Below are 20912 nucleotides of genomic sequence, written 5' to 3'. Positions count from 1 at the left end.
TCCTGCTGGAATAATATTTTGACACCTTTACTTTTATAGGGATTCAAGGGGGGGGAGGGGAATAAGCAGCTCAAAATTGTCCCAGTTCACAGATTATTGCTCGCAAATTAAATAGACTAAAAGGTTGTTATTATGCCAGTTTGGACAAATATGCCAGTTGGAGCGGAGAGAACCTTCTCAGAGGGGGTAAAATATTTTCCCCGAGCGTAAGTGGTTGTTTGCTCAAATTGCACTGCACCTGCAAGACATTTACGGCGCCAACCAAAAAAAAAGTGCACTCAAGCACGCACACGGTGTGTATAATCAACTGATGGCTAAAACACAAGGCAAATTGTGGCCGAACAGAATTAATGTTGAATGAAGAACGACAACCATACAAGTTGCTTGTGAGGCTGTGCATTTTTGTTTGCAACGGACTGGCTCATTTTAGCAAGACATGCTAATGTGATCAGATGTTTTGATGGGAGGGTTTCAAAAGACTCCTCAGGAACTTTTTAAAGTTAAAAAAATCATCATGTCCACTTTTCCTTTCAGAATTGAAAGATCTGATTATGTTGACGAGTTTTTGACCAATTTTTGAAGTGAAAAAGTTTGAAATAATTCTTTGTTTAGCTAATTCTGCCCTTTTTTTTGCCCCCCTCCCTCAAGAATCATGGTGGGAAAGATGGGGAGGATGTCACTGGACTCCCAGTGTGGACGGAGGAGGACGCTGAGCTGCTTGTTCATGTTCCTCCTGCTTCTCACCGCAGGAGGACTGCTTCTTTTCCTCCAGCATCTCGACAAATCGGAGACGGCGCCCCGACATTCTGGTGAGTTTACCCTCACTCAATGAAAAAAAACAAAAACCTGAAGAACTGGTGACTGTTTCGCTTCCATGACAACGAAACCTCAAGCATTGGTTCACTCAAACTTTTCCCCGAGCAGATAAATAACTTTGTCGAAAAAAAAATAAGATTATTAATTATTATTCATTAAATATAATTAATAATTATTTCACAGTAGAGAATGATAAAAAAGGTGAAGAACAACTAAATAATTTTCTCAAATAATCTAGAAATTATGTCAAAGTTGTCCATTTAAATCATAGGTGTCAAACCCAAGGCATGGGGGCCAGATACGGCCCGTCATATCATGTTATGGGGCCCGCAAAGACAAATTTTGCACCGACTAGTTTCAAAACTAGTTATTCATCAGTTTGTTTTGTAGTCTATAATGTATATAGAAGACGTTGACAATCATAACGGCCATCCGAGAGAAACTATGGCTACGATGCGTCCCGCGACAAAAACGAGTTTGGCATTTAAATGAATGCACACAGATACAAAAACACTTGGCACTGTAAAATCATGCCCATACATAACATGGATCATAAATACTGGGACGGCGCCATGCATTTAATTAGCAGGTCATACAATACACACACGCATGTTTGCATAATCACTTGTTATTTTCCGCATGTGGTGTACTCAGCTGTAATATAGTCTACTTGCCAAATCCGTGGCTTTTTAGTCTTCCACCCAGGGTGTCTCTGAGGTGAGGGTTACCATGGCAATGGAGGGAGTTCATACCCGTCGAGCCTTTGTGCTGCCAGGTGCAGCCCACATTCGGACTTTGAAGCGGCAATGATAGACGGTAGTGGGATCGTGACTTTAAACAGCTGTCGTGAAATGCGCTATATAAATAAAGTTGTGTTATTGTATTGTTTGTCCAACGCATTTTGTGTTTCATACTCAATGTAGCCCGCACCCTCTGTCCTCCCATCTCGCATTGATCGGTTTGTTGTCGGCAAAGAAAATTCTGATGAAGTAGCACAACGTGATGCCCGAGCTCCAAAAAAACAGCCGCGCCGCATCGAGCGGCACTCGGTCGTGTGTCGACAACACACCAACACATTACTCGAGCGCTCTGAACGAGAAGCACTCAGTCCAAGTGGAATCTCCGCGCCACTAATAAGCTTGTGATTGCCACATTGTTTGAAATGCAGAAAAAAAACGGCTCATTTGTAGGACGTAGACGAACACAGGTTATGCATGAGGCCCACTTGAGCTTTGGAGAGAATGACTGCGTAGAAGAGCGAGGCAGATGCTATGAGAAATCACTTGTCATGCCAACAGAGTTGCAGCCATCCATTCAATTTCTATGGATGACTTTGAGCCAGAGGCGGAGAACACCCAGTACTGAGGAACCCATTCAGCAATCCCACCTAGATGGAGCGTTTAGACTTGATGAAGCTCAAATGATTATTTTTGGAACCAAAATATTTGTATAATTTTTTGGTCACTTACTCACACCAAGTATCATGTTGCTCAGTGAAACTACCTTTAGAAAAAAAAGGTGCTACACAGGCAAATTTAGGTTCTGTGAGTCACTTTATGCAACTTTTGATTGTTGGACAATGCTGGAAAGTGTAAAGTCAGCTTTCTTTGCACGCCTACTGCAGGGGATTTTATTTTGGTCATTCCTTCCAGTATACGTTTTGACTGTGTAAAGTGTGTGACCAAATAATAGCTACAGGAAAATGACAGCTTGTTCAGATATATGCATTTTTTATGTAGACCTTTTTCCAATGACGATAAAATAAGTGTCAACCTATTTTGTTTTGCTGACAGGAGAGTATAGAAAAGACTTCTCGGCCATTTATCTCTCCAGGAACCTCGTGTATAAAGAGTTTTTAAAAATAGTATATATTTTTTTTGTACGATCATTTCAGCGTTTTCACACGACCTAGATGCTGACGAGATTTTTTTTCTGCTTCCTAAAAGTGACGAAAACGTATTTCTTTTTTTTTTAGGCTCGCAATAAGTGACAAAAACAGCAAAGTAAAAAAACTTGCTGTTGTTAATTAGATAACTGGTCCAGATTTGTTGTTTGTCACCATGTGAAGACCAGTTAGCATCACTCTTAATCTTTTCACCACACTCATTTTTGCACCGTTGGCCTATCCTTTCATCTGCTCTTGCTTGACCATTGAAAGTAAGTCGTCTGAATCATTCATGAGAGCTTCGACGGCTCTACGGTATAGAGAGGAAGTCCGCACTCTCTGAAGCGTGATGCGCCAACTTTCGCCCGAAGCCATCGCCATGTCGCTCGGCGCCCCGTATCAAATAGAGCCGAGTTGGAATACATAGGGTGTCAAGCTTTTATCTGCTCCTCACAAACGACCTCCTCATCATCGTCCACCTCTTCATCTGTCCTCTGCGAAAGAGCATTGGTTAACTGCTTCCCCGAGACCTACCTGGCCCATTTTTCGATAGTTGAAGAAACGATTCAGTAATGAACTGCCTTTTTACACAGTTAGGTCCAGAATTAAAAATGTAAAACATTGATAGAAACGTGCCTGTTTGCTCATGTTCCCAATTAGCTAGGTGGCTAATCTTTATGTTCCAAGTGTTAGTCAACTGTAGCTTTGGTTTGTTTACGTTCCAGACAAGTGAAGAAACGAAACAAAAGTTTTATTTACAGCTGTGAGAAATGAGTATAATGTTAGCTTGCTAATCGCAATAAGACGTGCCATCGTGGGTTATCCAGTGTGTGAAACATCTTGTTTCATTCTTGAATTGTGAGTAAAACACAGCTAAGGTTTGTACACAAATGAATACAACTGAGGTAAGCTTTGCTACATTGTGAATAAAACAGCAAAAATGTGTTTACCGTCCCAAAATACGTATAAGCAAAATGTAGCTAGCTAGCTTTGTTTATGTGATGTGAGTATAATGTAGCAAAGGTTTGTTAAGCGCTGAGTAAAAACCGAGTTTGTTTGCCCTTCAATAAGAGAGCAAAATGTAGCAAGATAATCTTGAAATGTCATCATGCCCGCCACTGGTTCAAAACAACAATCAGCAAAACTGATTAGCTAGGCAACAACATTCTTTGTCATTATATCCACCCTGTCGTTTTCGAATCCACTGCAGTGCCATATAAAAGCAAAACTCATAACTTTCATTGTGCAAATACTTTTGGATCTAAGTATATGTCGCCCTGGAGAAGATACAAGGCTTAATTGCTGTAAATGCCAAAGACAAACTGAAACAAACATTGCAGTGATAAACTAATTTCTTCTTTCCCAGCAATGCGAAACATCAAACCATGAAGCCAATTAACATCAGCCATTACGGCAAAGCTATTAACCGAGAAGCTTCAAACGATGCAAAGAGCTGGAGAGAAAGAAGCAGCTATGTACTTTTCATTTATCTAGACTTGTACAATTTAGATTCTTGTGTCATAAAAATCGGAAAAAAAAAACCCACTCCGTCTTTGGCAAACTTTTTACAGTCATCCATTTTTCTTCCTCTGTTGCCACGGAAAATTGATTCCACCAATTGTGGATGGTTCCACTGCATTTAAAGTTTCAACAGAAAATGTAACATGATAAAGCAGCTGTTAGGAAATCCAGCAGCCATCTACCTCCTGGAGCTACACGGGGGCTATTGTTTACCACTCTGAAGTCAAACGTGATCCCTTTGCCAAAGGTCTGCCAATCCCTTAAGCGTTGTCTGTTTACATAGTCCAATTTAGCCGTCTCTTAATGTAATTAAATTGTGCTGACGACCCTCGGAGCAGCACAGTCGGCTTGTATTTGAATGAGGTCCAACGGTGGATTTTCACTGAAGGTGAATTTTCACTCACTCTTTTCAAGTATGTGTAAAGCTCCTTTAATAAAAACCGTTTGTGTTGTGCTGGCACTATCCTCGCTTATTCCCTCCTGAGCTGGAAGATCATTGGAAAGCAATACCGAGCCAGCCAAGTCCATCACAAACCTCTTAAATACAATTTCCCTCCCAAAACAAAGAAACGGGGTAGCGGAGGTCCGGGATCATGTCTCTTGGGAGTTTATAAGCCGACTCGTCGAGAATCTTAAAACATCCTGCTCTGCCTTTCGATCACATGTCGTCTACGGGTGTGGACTTATGCCAGGAATGATTACAGCGGTCTTTATTTCATAAAGGGAAAACCTGAGAGCTTCTGGGATTGCTTGAATTGTAAAAGAAAAAAAGAAATGCAGGCTATTTTTTTTCATCTGTGGGTATCAGGTGCTTGCATTGCTGCCTCTCTGGTGTCTCGGAGACCCGGGTCATGTCAATCGGATTTGGAATGTGGAGTCTGCAACTGGCGGGTCTCGTGGTTTTTCCATTAACGTTAATGCCCGTAGCTCTGCCACCGGAGCTTTGTGGGCGTAATCTCATTTTCCTTCCCTGCCATTTTATACTACTGACTTCCATATGCCAGTCATGCAATTACATTTGTCATTTTTCCGTGACACTTTAGCGCTCGCTGAGGAAAAGACACAAAAATGGAGCTAGAAATGCATCAACATAGACAACGCTAAATTATCCTGGCCATCGGGATTGCAATATTTAGATGTGTCATAAAAATAACAAGGTCCATCTTTCATTTTGATTTGTTGGGAACAAATGTGCTAATTGCCGCATCGTAGCAATGGCCGTTCAATGTTTTTCAGTCCATCTCGGGTTTGTTCCACCAACTCGTGTATGTTTTATAAATTGGTTCAGCCTTGTGTAGCCAATGAGCTCACAGTGTCAGGGGATGGGATTGGCAGTTGAAAGGAAGTAAAATGGGATAAACAAGGAATAAATTATATATTTCTGTTTTATCATTTATTCATTGGATTTCCATTTTAAGAATAAGTGAGCCTGTCGCCATTGTTGTTGGAGGCTGTCCAGCGGGAATGGGCGACTGTGGCAATTTAGTTGATGTCACAGAAGCAAAAGCAGAAGATAAAAAAATACAAAACAAAAGTTATACTAAACTAAACAAAAGTTGAGAGCAAAATGGGATTGTTAGCTCACTAAGCATCCCGCTACGGCACTTGTGCTTTTTTTTTTTTTTTTAAGGTGATGGGGGGGGCATCGTGGGGTTAAGTCCATGATTTCAAATAAAAAAATATTATCTCATATCTTTGCTTAGCTTGGTTTATTTTAGCTTACCTTATTGTATCTCAGTTTAGCTTATCTTAGCTTATTTTAGTTCATCTTAGCTCCGGCCTGACTGTGTAGAGGAAAATGCATCTGTAAAAGAGATATCCGCTTTCTTGGAAGTTGTCGCCCTTAGCAAACAAAACTTTGTTCATAGAATTAATTTCATCAGACAGCTTCAGAGTGTTGCATAAGCACGCTTGATTATTATTATTTTTTTGCTAATGTCTGTCTCAGTCTCTGTCAGACCACATGACAAGGTGAAAGAAAGACTTTGGAAAGTCTGGAGAATTCTCAAATAGATCTGGGAACTTTTGAGGATCGCAGTCGTGTTTTCCGGCGAGCCGGCCTTGTGGTGTCGACAGGGAGACGTGCGAAGAATGAGTGGGAGAAGGAGAGAGAAAGTTGCGTAACCGCAGCTCCCACCAAGGAGACATCGTGCCTCTTGAGAAGCGGGCGGCAGCATTCAAGGTTTTCGCGTTTTCACCTGCTCACCGAGGACAGATTATGCAAAATCAGACACTGCAACTACAACTGTGTTAAACCATCAAATCGTTCAAAAAATGTTTTTGTGAAAGCAGGAGCCCGTTGTTTTTCAGTGATAGCCGAAAATAGCCATTGCCCGACACGCAAGGTCAAAATAGCTGCAGTAGGCCCAATCTTTTCTCCCTCATTGTCCAATTTACGAAAAAAAGCTCAAGTTTTATTGAATGGGTACTGTAAATTGCTCAGTGATAGACAGATGCTTTGTTCCCCACTGATCATCTACGACCGTCCGTGCCTTTATCCGTGCCGTTGATTGATGCGTTCAAGGGCGATGACACATAGTTTGATAGTTTCCAATGGGATTCCGCGGCGCCGTTCCCGAAGGGCCGGCGCGGAGTCATCATCAAATCGCACCAAATCATTACCATCACGGTAATCCCTCTGCAAAGTGTAGGTACTCTTCGAAGAAAAATGGAAGAACCCATTCAAGGAAGGGGTCGGCCCTCTCAGCCTCGAAGCAAGTGGCAAGGAATAAGTGACCCCGAGCGGTTGAATCCCGGCCGCAAAACAGAACAAATGACTCAAGCCCCAGCTGCTATTCAGAGAGATAACAAGCTGTCAACTTCTAAAAATGTAATCTGCTGACTCCGGGAGGAATCGGAGGTGTCAGTGGAGTGGACCGCTGGCTGATGATTATCTTCTAGAAAAAGGCGCGCAGGGGTTGACGGAAAGGGGCGCATGCACAAAAGCCACCAAACAAAAGAGGTCGGGCCTGTAAAGGAATCCGAACGAGAGGCATTCTTCCTCGCATCAATGCACGTAAACATCCCCCCGGAGAGATCCTCTCACCTTGCGAAGCCGCAAAGGAGGCGTGGGGAATTAAAAATGACATGAATGGAAGGCCAATGGGAGGAAGAAGGAATTACCCCTTCGCTGACAAAAGTCGCTAGGCTCTTCCCTGTCAACTTATCCCTTCCCTGTCAACTTATCCCTTCTGGCCGTCCACTTTTGTCTGGACGCAAGCTAAAGAAGTGCCACAACTGACAGGTGATTGATTAAATACCAGCCATGATCATATTGGCTGAATGTTAACATTCAAATGGTGAATCAATGCGGGATTTGCACGTGGCTATTTCTGGGTTGTTCTGATTTGTTGTACTGTTTAGTTCTGTTGTGTAAGGTGGCTGTCATTAATACCTGAAATTATTATTCATGAAAAATGTATTATATTAAAATTATTATATTACATTTCTAAAATTATATACGGTAATTTTCGGACTATAAGTCGCGTTTTTTTTCATAGTTTGGGTGGGGGGCCGACTTATACTCAGGAGCAACTTATATACGTATATATGTTTTTTTCACTTTTTTGGGCATTTTATGGCTGGTGCGACTTATACTCCGGTGCGACTTATGGTCCGAAAATTACGGTAATAATAATAATAATAGGTAGTGGTCGTCGTTGATAACTGGCAAGATTTAAAATAGAGCAAATATTTTTTCTGGGTTTGATAAATATGCCTACTAAAATTCATGTTGCGTATGAAAACAAGCTTCAGGACTAAATTTGCAAATCATTTTAAACATTTTGTTAAACAATTGGTCAGAAATATATAAAAGCTGAAGGTAATACCATTTTTTGCACTTCCAAAAGTATTGCCCACCCCAAAGAACTTTGTTGTGGTCATAGACCAGCGAGTATGAATCCAATAAATCCCGATGGGATATAATTAGTCACCCTGGAGCTATTTTTCTTTCAGTTTTGGTTCAGACTATAATTCTGGGCTTTCTCTCGTGCACTCGGGTCACTATTGATCTTGGGACGCCGGCCATAGGGTAGAAAACAGATACGTGGGGGTTGTTACGGGTGGAATGAGAAAGACGTGACTTTGACTTGATTGTATTCGGGATCGCTCGCGGTCTAGCAAGGTTTGATCGCATCTGCTGTCAGGTGATTGATGGTGGTCAAATCTAGCTCCCAACAATTGAAGCGGCTTAGAATCAATTCTTCCTGCAGCCGATTGATCCGATGACGGAACGGTAACAGAGAAAGTGGGGTCTAATTATCCACCGCAGCTCGTCCCCTCCCCTCCTAGAGCGTACCTAGAGAGTACACCTTTGCGGGATCATCTGCTGCCAAACAAGCAATCAATCTACAGAATTTGCTTTCAACTGCGACCAGTGCGATACTCGGCGGCTCTGTAATTTGGCACGAGCAGCTCGCCCATCTGTCTCTTGTTAAATTAGCCTCTTTTAAATGGAGACTACCTGACATCACAAAAGCGAGGTAGTCCATTGTGGCACCTTGCTTGGATAAAAAAAAAAATAAAAAAATCCTGCCATGAAGATAGCGTAAATTGAAATTGATCCCTGGGACGTGATTATTAATGAGAATAATAACATTAAAAGAGATGCGCACAAGTGGTGCACAAGTGTGCATGCACACCAAATTCGAGTGTATTTGATCAGCGGTGGACATTTGCAAAACGTTGCCTGAGGGAAGCGAGGGCAGGCTTGTTTTATTTTCCAGCTGCTCGCCTTCCAGAAACTACCACCATTAGTGTTTCTCCTTCAACTCTGTCTTTAAAAAAAAAAAAAAAACAGCCAGTCCTTCTGTGAACGGGGAAAAAAAAATCTCTCAATGACAAGACATTATTTCTAAGAGTTGATAAAAAGCCAAAACGCAATTAATCCTTTCTCATGCGATAGTTTTCCTCTTCTTGACACACTCCGGGAGCAATATACTAATAATATACTATATACAAAATACTGAAAAGCCAAAACTTTCCATGCAGGTCTTAATTAAGTTAAGCAGGATTATTTCGACTGTATTCAGAGGCCGCCCGAGAGCCAGCCGAGCACGAGGGAGGAAATGTCTGACATTGACCATGTGACCTCGCTCCCCTGGTACATCCTGGCATTAAAGGCCAGTTCATGAGCGCGCATATTGAACATGTCAATGTCACGTCCGCCGATCGTCATGCGCGGGTCATGCCGGACAATGAGTCTCGAGTAAAATCCATTTGAACGGATTGTTTAATTGTAAGCGACCGTTCAAGCTCTTGTTGCTAACAGCAACTTCCCGAGAAGACGTTTATCTCGACCTCGGTTGCTATCGTCGCTAATGAACCTTTCTGTCAGAATAAGACTTTTATGCTATCGAGAAACGTTTTCCCTCATTAGCAAGCCTGCATTTCTATTAAAAGACGACATAGTGTGCTAAGTAAACTAAAGGGAGAAAAAAAATGAAGTGATTAAAAACTTAAGCACAAATTTATAAATGGCCTCTCTTACTTCTTTTTAATGGAGGATTCCGTCAAGTGGGAAAGTTCTTAAAATTTCTAGTTTGACTGCTTTTATAGGTCAATTTCCAAAACAACAACAAAAAATTAAATAAAAATTAAAATAAATAAATAAAAATAGACATTTTTTTTAAATTAGCATGAAAACACTTGCCGGGACACACAATTATTTTTTTTGTCAATATTAGTCTGTATGTATATTCTGAATGTTCCAACGCATCTTGTCATCTAACCACTTTTCATCTTTTTATCAGAGTGAAGCCGTAACAGGTAGAGGCCATTAAATTACATCGAGACAAATTGAGCCGCTCTCCGTCCATTTCCGCCCGCCTACGGAATTCATCACAAAAGAGAATTAGACACAGATCCCGTTATATTTCTCGGCAAAGCCGGCGAGGCAGTAAGATGTTAAGGGACTTGACCTCGGCATATACAGACTTCCTTCCGTCTTTTAGTTAGAGCTTTTCCTCGGCCCTTTTTAGCTTCAGACAGTCATAAATAGAACCCCGCCTCCACGCCTCCCATCTATTGATTATGAATCAGACAGAATTTCATGATGAACCATTTCTCCGATTTTTTTTTTTCCATCCATTGTGGGTGTTTATGTGCAAAGAGGATTCCGGAGGATCCATACAAAATGGTAGGAGCTCTGCGAAGAAATAAGCTGACTTCAATGGAAGGATTTACAGATCCCACTCAGAGGTAGGAGGGGAGCCATTCAAAGGCAGCCATTTTTTTTTTAAAGGCTGTTTATTTACCGCACACAATGCCCGCCTCTGTCACATGTGTGTTGTTTTCATTGCACCAAAGCTCTATTTAAAGACATATTTAAAACTATTTCCTTTTCCTGCATTTGTATTTATAGTAAAACTGAGTAGACAAGTCGCTTTTGCCATGCAGACCACGTCGCCGAGCTTTGCTATTTATCGTTTGATGTCATAACATTGAGACTTTCTCGCAGCATTGCAACTTTGTTTTTTTGCGGTGTCAAGGATTTGTTTTGGTGGGGGGCTTTGTGTTTGTCCCCTGCCTATGCTTTCACTAGATTTCACTTAAAAAGACAAATTAAAAAAGACACATGAGAAAGATAAAGGCAATGTCAAAGGAAATAGAAAGAAAGAATGAAGGGGGGGGAAGTGAAAATAAATCAATGTCAATAGGGAAAAGTAAAAAGAATAACTGAAAAAAATAGGAGAAAAATAAAATGGGAAAAAGAAAGTGAATTAGAAAAATGGGGAAAAAGTGAAAGAAGACAAGTAAGAAAAAATATGCTACTGCTCTGTGTGCTCGTCTACCCGTTGAACATCAAGACTTTTCCGGCAAAGATGAACGCAGACTTCCATGTGTCAAATACGTGCCTCCCGCCCCGTCCCGCCCGCCATCACGCCATGACCAGACCCGTAAATGGCAAGTCCATCAATCCAGTGTCAATTCCTCCCCTTTCAGTGGAGCCACTGAGGGAAGTGAGGCGGCATTAATTATGAACCTTCAAGCTCCAAGAGACAGTTAATCTTTGTCATTTTGCTGCTGGAGACATTTGGATCCGCCATCCGGATTGGAGGCGGGGTCTCGGCTCTTGACCTCAAGCCGAGCATAAGAATTCTGCTCACGCTTACGGAAGAAATCTGTTGCCCCCCCACTTCATTACACCCCTCCCCTCTGATTCTTTTAGTCTGTGGAGTAATACCTCGTCTGACTCTTGAACATCTTTGAAAAGTGAAAAACGAATCATTTCTAATAATGCTCAGTTTTAAAAACTGGCTATATATAATGTGGACCACCTCAGAACCGATTCATGTATTTATTTGTTGCAGTGGGGAGAAGGCAACAAAGCACCACAGTACAAATAAACCTGCCAGAAATACTTTTTGACAGAATCGGGGCATCGCTTTGATTGAATCTTTTTGGGTGTGTGTATGTGTGTACGTTTAATACATTTGCAGCTCTGCATTACCGCGCATAAAGCATGCTTTATGCCACAACTGAAAAAACTCGATAATGTGAGTATGCGGGGGTCGTGACCTTGCATGAGGCGAAATTGGCAGCTACGAAAAAATCCCAAAATGTGTCAAAATTATATTATGACAACAAATTCCATCATATTTGCCAATTGTCATTCGCCAATACCTGTTAGCAGAAATTTCGGGCGATCATATCCTCTGTTATTTGTTGAGAAAACGTAACATGAATGTTGGGTACCTTGTATGAGTAAAGATCTTATAAACGATTGAGACAAAAAATTATCGACATTTTCCATTGCCAACTAAAAATGATTCCCAGACTGTTCCCGCGAAATATGCCAATGGCGTCACAAGCCGTAAATGCCGTGTTTTGTCTGGCGTATTCTGCTTTTGACAAGCACACACCTCCGAGATGCTCTCGGGAGAATATGGCGGGCGGCATGCAGACAGGCGGAGAGTCTGACTAGGGCCTGGAAATAAAGATTAATGAGGCTCATATTGTCGCTGTGGCTTTTAGAACATCTCCGCATGGGATGTGCGAGGCATCTTATCTCAGCGATGTAGGCGGACAATGAAAAGAGGGGACAGTTTTGAAGTGGGCGGAGCTTCATTTTTGGATGTCAGAGAAGCATTATGCGGCGAACGCAGGAGAGCTCACAAAAGCGTCAGAGAGGCTGTCGCCTTTTTCGACCTCGCCAGATGCTCCACCTGGATGGTCGCCATCGTCCTCTGGGAGCTTGGGAGGTCAAAGAAAATCCCATTTTCCCATCCCACATCTATCTTAAAGACCCCTGACGAAAAAATAGCTTGTACCTTTGACAAAGAAGACATGATTATTGCTAATAGTACAGTAAGCATGTTTAGTTGCATAACAATTTATAACTGATGACAATTATGGCCAGTGGCTGTGACTAGTAAATTTTCAGGGGTGGCCTTGCTCACCTTTGGCCACCCCCTAGTAGTGCTCCTGCATAAATGCTACGTTAGCCACATTATGTGTGTATGTGAATACCCAATTTCTTTTGTTCGTTTTAAATACACAGAAATCCAGAAATTCACTTTAATTTCCGTTTTTCCATTTTCCACATTTTACATCTACATTTGTTGTGTAAAGTCATCTTTGTTCTCAACATGACGTGTCCTTGCTTGTTACTACAGCGTCACACAAAAAGTAAAAACAAAAACAGCGGGGAGCACTCACAAGAGAAGTTGACTTCCCTGATTGATTTGAAAAAGTTGAGTGATAAGAATTTTGTTTTGGTGTGTGTTTCACATCGTTCGCAAGCGACTGTCTCTCGAGTCGAGATGTGATTGCTCAGCTTTACTTTGTGATGTTGAGCTGTTGAAACGTGGTGCGTGACAAACGTTATTTTACTTTGACGGACTTTTTTGAAGGTGTCATCTCTTGCCACGTTGAAGTCGTTTCATACGATTAATTATACGATTGCTGAATTTGTGCTTTTGATATCTGTGTGCTGTGAAGCACAAAGGTGTGAATCCATTTAGGATCAAATAATCATTCAGCTGCGATACGGGGGAGTTCACACTGCATAATTTGTTGATTTTATTCCTCATAATTGGATCGCAGAAAAGTAAATCACCTCCGATTAGAAGATTGCGAGCACGTACGCAGCTGCGGAAATACATTTTTACGATTATGTGGATCGTATGGCCCGTGGCGTTCCGAGTCTTAACGACACGGCGGGAAAAACAGACGGGAAAAAAAACCCGCCTTCATTTATATTCTCAGATACTTGACGACGATCTGTCAATGACAAGACTGGTTTTCACGGGCGGCCATAAATTAACCGTTTTTGTTATTTTCCCCGCGGCTCCTCGCTGACTCGCTGCCAATCAGCACGTCGCAGGCGGCCAAATTTGAACAACAGATTAGGAAGGGCTTCCTTGCTATTTACTCTGGGCTCAATAGCGTTAGCGAAGACACGTGATGGTGAATATGCAGAAAATGAGAAGGGACCAGAGGGCCTGTGATAATAGTGCTACCACTGAGACGCTGCCCTGGAGCGATTTGCAGTCAAATACGGCATTAAAGGCGTCATTTGGTACAAAACGTTATCGTTAAATCCTTCTGCTCTTGCTGCGGATCACAACACAGTTATAAACTTTTTTTTTTTTTTTAGTATCTGGTCATTTAACGACAATCGCACTTAATCCATACACTCCACTGTCCATTGGTCAGAGTAATAGAGTGAGGTAATTTTTGTGGAGTTCCCCCAGGGCTGAGTTGTTAGTCCTCTCCATTTCAATCTCAATTTGCTTCCTTAGGGGTCAGATTGTACGAGACGCCAACATTAATTATGCTGACGATAATAACGAGAGCACAAGGTGGAAAATGAGTTTGGACAAGGAAAGTATATCAGGGATTTCTCGGAAGCTTCCTCTAGTGTGCCGGCTTTGGGATCGATCCTGGCAATTTCATGAGAAGAGGAAAATTGTTATGCCTGCCCACCCCAAGACAACAAGGAAATGCGGTTGCATTGAGGTCTCTGGAGAAAATGACTTTTCTGATTGATTACCCCAGTCAACAGTTCCTTAATTAATCCATGGTCTCAATCATGTGTTTAAAGGGTTCTTTTAATTGCCGCCGTTCTTCCTCACTAATTATGGTCTCATTTTGGAGGGAAAGAGAAATTAGGAAGAGCATCTCTGCCTTTTGGTTACCATTTCGTCTCACTACACTGCCAACTTGCCTCTTCTAATGATTTCATTTTCCTCCACAATCCTATCAAATATCTGACAAATTATCTTCCGAGGTCATTAATTCCAGTTTGAACTCAAGTGTCGTTTATTAGAGAGAAAGACTTTTTTTTTTTTAACCTGTCATTCGCACAATTTTGGAATACCATTAACAGCATCTGCAGAATTTTAATATTCATGTCATGTGAAAGTGCTTTGAAAGAATATGATGATTGATGGAGAAATGCATCTTAAGTGCAAGAACATGTCAGGAAGACTCCGTTAATGCACTCTAAGGACTGTTTCTGTACCTCTGTTAATGCTGTTTTGGTTAGCAAACAGGCTCACGTTGATCATTTAAGACAATAATCAGTACAGTTTGTGTATAATAGTTGACATACCTAATGAGGATTAAATTTACTGCCTGTTTTTTTTCTTCCATGGGAAATAAGAAGTACAAAGTCGGGCTCTCGTAGATGACAAACAGTGTATAATAGCAACATGGCATTTCTTCAAAGACAATTTTTTTATTTAAGTGTACCACATGGTTTGGAATTTTTTTCCCCCGTGAACTTATATTCATGTTGCATCTCTTGCCTCGCAAAAATAAAAAAAGTGCTTTGTCGACATAAATAGCTCGGATTTTCTAAGCAGGCATGTGAGACATTACCCAGAATGACCTTGGTCTTGACTGTCATAAACAAAGGTTGCATACTGCATGTGTTTCTGAAAACAATAGCCAGGGCCATGTATCTCTTGACGCAGCCCACTTACTCTTTCTTTTTAATTATTTCATATTATTGAGCCCGGGCGCATCCTATTTGTCACTGTCCACAGGGCAGAGCGTTATCTGCTCAACAGGGAATTAATCAGTCGCCTCTGAGTTTCTAAGCGATGCCATAACCCAACACCCAGAGATGTCTCAATTGTTTGAGCTCCTGCTTAGATATTCACAGAGTTACTTGGAATTTTACCTTTCTTCATAGTAGCTATTTGTCAGGTGTAACATGGTGTTTTTCATTCATAAATTACAGTTAAATAAGTAGCCATAAGATAAAATGATAGACTTTTTTGAATTTCATTTATTTATTTATTTCTGCATTTATTTTATTTTGTTCCCCTTTAACGTATTTATTTATTTCTATTTTTTTTGTGCCCCTTTAACCCAAACATGTCACCAACGGGAATAACTATAGGAAGTCTTGTTGCTTTTTAGCACGCATTAGTACACAATAAAATAGTGTTGGTATTATGACAGACATGCGCATTTTTCCTTTTTAATATAGTAAAAGTATGGAAAAAATATATATACATTTGAGAATAATTATACTTCCCCATCATTTCTATGTACAGCATTGTACTGACCAAATTACAGTGAAAAAGATATTGTCACATCCCCTATGATTTCAGACCAAAATCTCGATTAAAAATTTTGTCAAGCTTCCAAGATATACTTGAGATTTGGCATCTTTTACGTGGCATTTACGACATTAATAAAGAGAGCACGGTGATCCTCTCCTACAGTACAGTTGCGAACGTATCAGCCTGCCTCGCCACAAAAGACTGTCGTTTGAGTCCCGCTATCTCGTTCTTCGCCTTGTCTAGCCCGTGCGCTTATCTGACGATAGCGTGGCGGCTCAGCATTTATTTCCCCACTCAACCATCTGAGTGAAGAATCCTTCGTAGTGGCGACGAGTGCGAGTCCTCCACTTTTGGATCGCCCAACTCCGACCGGCAATTTCCTACTTGTCTGCCACTTCCCTGTTTTTTTTTTATTTTATTTATGTCAAGTGATAAATCAGCTACGTGGTACAGAGTCCAGAATTATGTCGCACTATGGAGAAAAAGAAAAAAAAAGCATAAAAGTCATGGCGAAGAATCTCTGTTTTGTACTTTTGTGTGTTTGGTATCTTTGTAAAGTCATACACCAATTTGGGAAAAAATATTTTGCATTTTATGAAGGTCGAACAAATTGTGGCCAGCAAGGCACAATTTTTTTTTACATTTTTTGAATCAATTTTGCATTTTTCTCATTAAATGGGTTTGTTAAAATGTATTCTATTTTGTTTATTTACGTTCAACCATTTCTTTTTCCGTCAAATCTAAAATGATTTTACGTAAAAATGCATGATCATATTTCTACATCCATATTTGAACTTTTGATGAGTTCATTAACTGATTTAACGTATTGAATAATTCATTCGTTCACTACAACGAATATACTTGTAAATTTGAGGCAAACAATGTCGCAATTCCCCTTCCCCAACATCTTCAAATGACATCTCCTATTTTAAAATTCAAATGTAGCTTCCCAGCAAAACATTTTGCTCACCCCTGATATGCGTTACTGTATAATTTTCTATTTTCTATTGTAATTTCCCTCCGCAACTCAGAAGCTCATTTACATGGTTGTTTCATTTCACACTTGATGGGTAGGTCGGTACTCCAGAGACCCCACGACTGGTCGACAAGCAATTAACTAATCACTTTTCCAAAGTAGCTCTCCTTTAAAAAAATAAAAACAAAAGCCTGTACAGGTAATGAAGCTTTTTGGTGGTTCTTTTTTTGTCAAAGATACTTGAGGCCCTAAAAAAATGCGGTAAACGAGGCATATGGAAAAACAAGTGTTTTAATCTGCGCAGGTCAGTTGGGCCGAGGGAGACCTGGTCCGTCCCCGTGAAGCCGAGCTCATCTAATGAGTCGCTTCGATGTCTACTTGGCCTTCCGTGGGGTCAAGCAGGCTTTATATCGGCCCGCTTAATTACTCAGCTCATTAACGCGTACGACTCCTCTCGCTCACTCCATGCATGCTCATCAGCAGTAGCGTCGATGGAGTGGCGTTAGCATCCCCCCCCACGATCAAATATATCATTATGCTAGCATTAGCTTAAGCATGAAATATGGACTTTTTGGGATGGTTATTAAAATACAGAATGTTTCTCCGACAAAGTGGTCTAACTCTCGGTCTTTGCTTTGCAAAATTTTTAATGATATGGATCGATCCGTTCACCTCTATAAAATAAGTGGTGGCACTAAAAATCAAAACGCAGTTGTTGTCGCACCAAACAATATGTCAGTATCCCGTTGAGGCACAGTTATTCCCATCACTACATCTAAATGTTGCCCAGAGGCCACAATGATGGAGCGCACACACACAAACACACCCACAAATGTCGCAAATAGTGACACGTTACTTCCAGCCACTTTGCTCCATTTATTTAATTCCCCCATGCAGGAAAGAAGCCATTGTGAGCAAAGCCCGGCGGTTATTGCGGACATTTGTTTGCTATATAGCGGCCCAAAACGTTTTACCAATGCGACGCACGGTTCTGACGTGATTCATATTCTCGTGGGCCGCCGTAATGAAAGTCTATTTTTAACCTAAGTTTGGCTTGAACTCAGGACGATGAGATTTAGAGAGGATAGTTTTTTTATCCCCAGCTTTTGGCTTCTTTAAACGTAGGATTCATCTTAAAGCAGCGTGGTGTTCGAGTGGTTAGCATGTGGTTAGCATCATGAGCTGAGTTTGAATCTGGGGCATCTTGTGTTTACGTTCACTCCAATGCGGTCTTCTCCCACATTCTAAAAACATCCATGTTAGATTGACTGGAGACTTTGATAAATTGTTAAATTGACTGTAAATTCTGTTTCGTGTTGATGTGCACGCCACTTAGCTGGTATATTTGGTTCAGTCTGTTTTTTTATGTTTTTTTATTATTCATACTGTACATATGTTCTGACAGCACGCATATGTGACTACAAGCTGCTGTCGTATATAGCAAATGTTTTACTTTTTTTTTTAACAATTGTGATATAGCGGTATGGTTATTTGCTTAATACCGACCACCCACACTGTGAGTTTCTCTAACCTGAAATATAAGCTAGGTGAAGATCCATCCTTTTTAAGTGACAGCCAAACTGCAAACGACCTTATCATTTTCAAAGCTACATAAATGTGTTGATGATTTAGCCAAAATGCTCCGATTAGCTCTGCGGAACATCAAAATGATGTAAACTAGAAAGCTTTGTTTATCACAAGTTGGCAGTAGAGTTGCACTTCAATAAAAGTGCGACAGAATCGTCGTTTCACACAGAGTGAACTCTGTTGGCCGATGGCAACGTTTTAAAAAAAGTGTTCCCGCACCATCTTTGCAGGGTCAGCATACACTACATTTCCTGTAAAGTTGAAAATATCCATAATGCTAACACCATTGGTGCTATTTAACATTTTTGGTGTTTTGGGAAAAACACGATCATAAAAATGAAGATTATTCTCGTATTAAAACAGATGCAATTTATTCAATACGTATTCTTACAAATTCATCGCAAGGCTTTGGACCTGTAACCAATCACACCTCAGCCATGAGTGTTACGCTCGTTGGACCGTGAGCAAGCCAGCACATCTTTGAAGTCCATCTCGTTATTATGTCCACACCAGTCAACGCGGGCCCTCCTCCGGCTTGTGATGCCGTCAGGCTTGGTTTGCTGCGCACTCGCCCGTTCATGTGTGCTCTTATTTGGCCTGTTTACTGGCATTGCTTGGTGAGTCCCACCACTCCATTATTGCCATGCACTTATCAGACAGATTAAGTCCAATGAATCAATTTGGATTACGTTTGATGTGATCCTACTTATAAAAAGTTAGGCGTGTTTGCTTTCAGGTGGAAAGTCCCGGATGAACCTAAGATATGACCTGAATTTGACCTTTTTGTTTCTTTAACGAGGATCCGAGCAGCAATTCAACATTAGCAGTCAGCAAAAGGCGGAGAATATCCAAAGTCAGCCATTTTATTCAACGCAAATTTGATTCAGAGATGGTTTTGTGTCTCTTAGGTAATTTTAACTCTGAAATTCAAAATTGGCTTTACTTTTTTTTTTTCGATCACGAATGGAAAAATAAGCACAGAGGGGGAAAACAAACCTCAGCCATGTTTAACTTTGTTCTGATGTTTCAAGCGTGTCGATGATGATTATGATAGATCCTGACATTTACTTGTGCAGCGTACTGAGTCTTATCCGTGTTGGGATATTTTTTTTTCCCTTCCTGCATCTGGGAAAGCGGTAAAAATCAACCCGTTTAGCACGAACGAGGCTGGAGCAGCCTCTTCAAGCACCCAAGTTAATATTACGTGACGGACGGTTTTTCCGACGCCGAGCCGTTCGGTGAATGATGCGCGGCAGTATTGCGTAAAGTAGACAAAGCATGGAAAAATTGCTATTCTAAAGAAGAAAAAAATTAGGTTGCTTAATGAGCCCCGCAGTGCCACCGGTGTGTACCACAGAATACATGAATAGCTATGAAGTCCTTCCTGGACTGTGGGAAAGACTCGGGCAGCGTGCCCCCCCACTAAAGGTCTTCGGGGGGCCACGTAGAATTGAGCCGGAGGGTCTTCTTCAGCAACGGGGCGGGTCAGTGGTTTACATTAGCATTTTAATGAGCGGAGCTCCGAGAAGCGCGGCAAGGGTGACCCAGGTGACACCGAAACAATGTAAATGATTCATTAATACGTCCGCCATGCAATGGAATAATGACGAGCTTGCGGGAACGTTGCCGCGCTCCGATTATATCGCAGCTCATCCGCCAAATGGACTTTGATAATCATGTAATTGGATTTTGTGAGAAACGTTTTTGGGAGTGAACATTGATTTGAATCCCTGTGTATTTTATATTTTTTAATTTACTTACTTTTATTTTTTAAATACAGCTCTACTTAGTTAGCAAGAAAACAAATTTCAAAGCTAATGTTAGCTGTAGCTTTTGATTAAGAAAATCGACCAGTAATGTATAATAAGAAGTACTCAGTGGTTTTTGAGGCCTTTGATTGAAGGACGGCGCCTTCTGTAGTCTATAAACATTTGGCAAATGTCAATTCGCAGCGTTGAATTAAGAAATGGCTTTTGATGCGGCTATGCCGCTTGAAGCCCGTGTCCAGTAAAACCTTCCTCGTTATTACTTTGGGACCGTCGGGCCCTTTTTATGATCGCTGTCTCTTACGTTCAAAGAGGAAACTGTTTTTTTTATGACCACCACTTTGAAGAGTCACACTGATCTATCTGGCCAGATTTCTCTTTCTAAACACCTTTTTTAATACCATGATGTTGCTTTTAATACATTCAAATGACTTAGCGGTACGTTGCGATGACTTTCGAAAACTAGTTTGAACAACTTTGCAGTACATTTGTATCAGATAACAGAATAAACAAGTTATTTATTATTTCATCTTTATTGGCCTCACTGCACTGATTTATTGTAAGTGATATGACGGATGTGTCAGCCTGCCCGTAGCTCATTCATATCCTGTTGTACGTTACCTTCACTGGCGTTAATATCAACATATTCCCGACATATGTCAACGTTGGCACATGAATAATAGATGAGGAAATGAATATTCCAACACACTGTATTTGTGTTTGTACTGTATGCGTGTTATCTCGGTCACAACATCAAAATGGCGGAATGTTTCATTTACAATAATGTGGCACACGTTCGTGGAAGATGATTTAATTTTCCTCCCGCGGTTGGAGAGATACTG

At 41.0% G+C, this 20912-nt stretch overlaps 1 protein-coding gene across 1 annotated transcript in view; it reads left to right on the top strand.

The window, feature by feature from the left end:
• The first annotated feature begins 651 nt into the window (after positions 1-651).
• Positions 652-20912, top strand: part of LOC133153036 (carbohydrate sulfotransferase 8-like) — a 59408-nt gene continuing 39147 nt past the window's right edge. Inside the window, exon 1 of the mRNA XM_061277058.1 lies at positions 652-809. Coding sequence (XP_061133042.1) covers positions 653-809 — 157 coding nt within the window. The 5' untranslated portion in view covers position 652. The remainder of the gene's footprint in view (positions 810-20912) is intronic.

This window comes from Syngnathus typhle, linkage group LG4 (assembly GCF_033458585.1).
Source record: "Syngnathus typhle isolate RoL2023-S1 ecotype Sweden linkage group LG4, RoL_Styp_1.0, whole genome shotgun sequence".
Taxonomy (NCBI): domain Eukaryota; kingdom Metazoa; phylum Chordata; class Actinopteri; order Syngnathiformes; family Syngnathidae; genus Syngnathus; species Syngnathus typhle.
The sequence above is the reverse complement of the archived record's forward strand: the minus strand, read 5'-3'. Positions and strand labels throughout refer to the sequence as shown.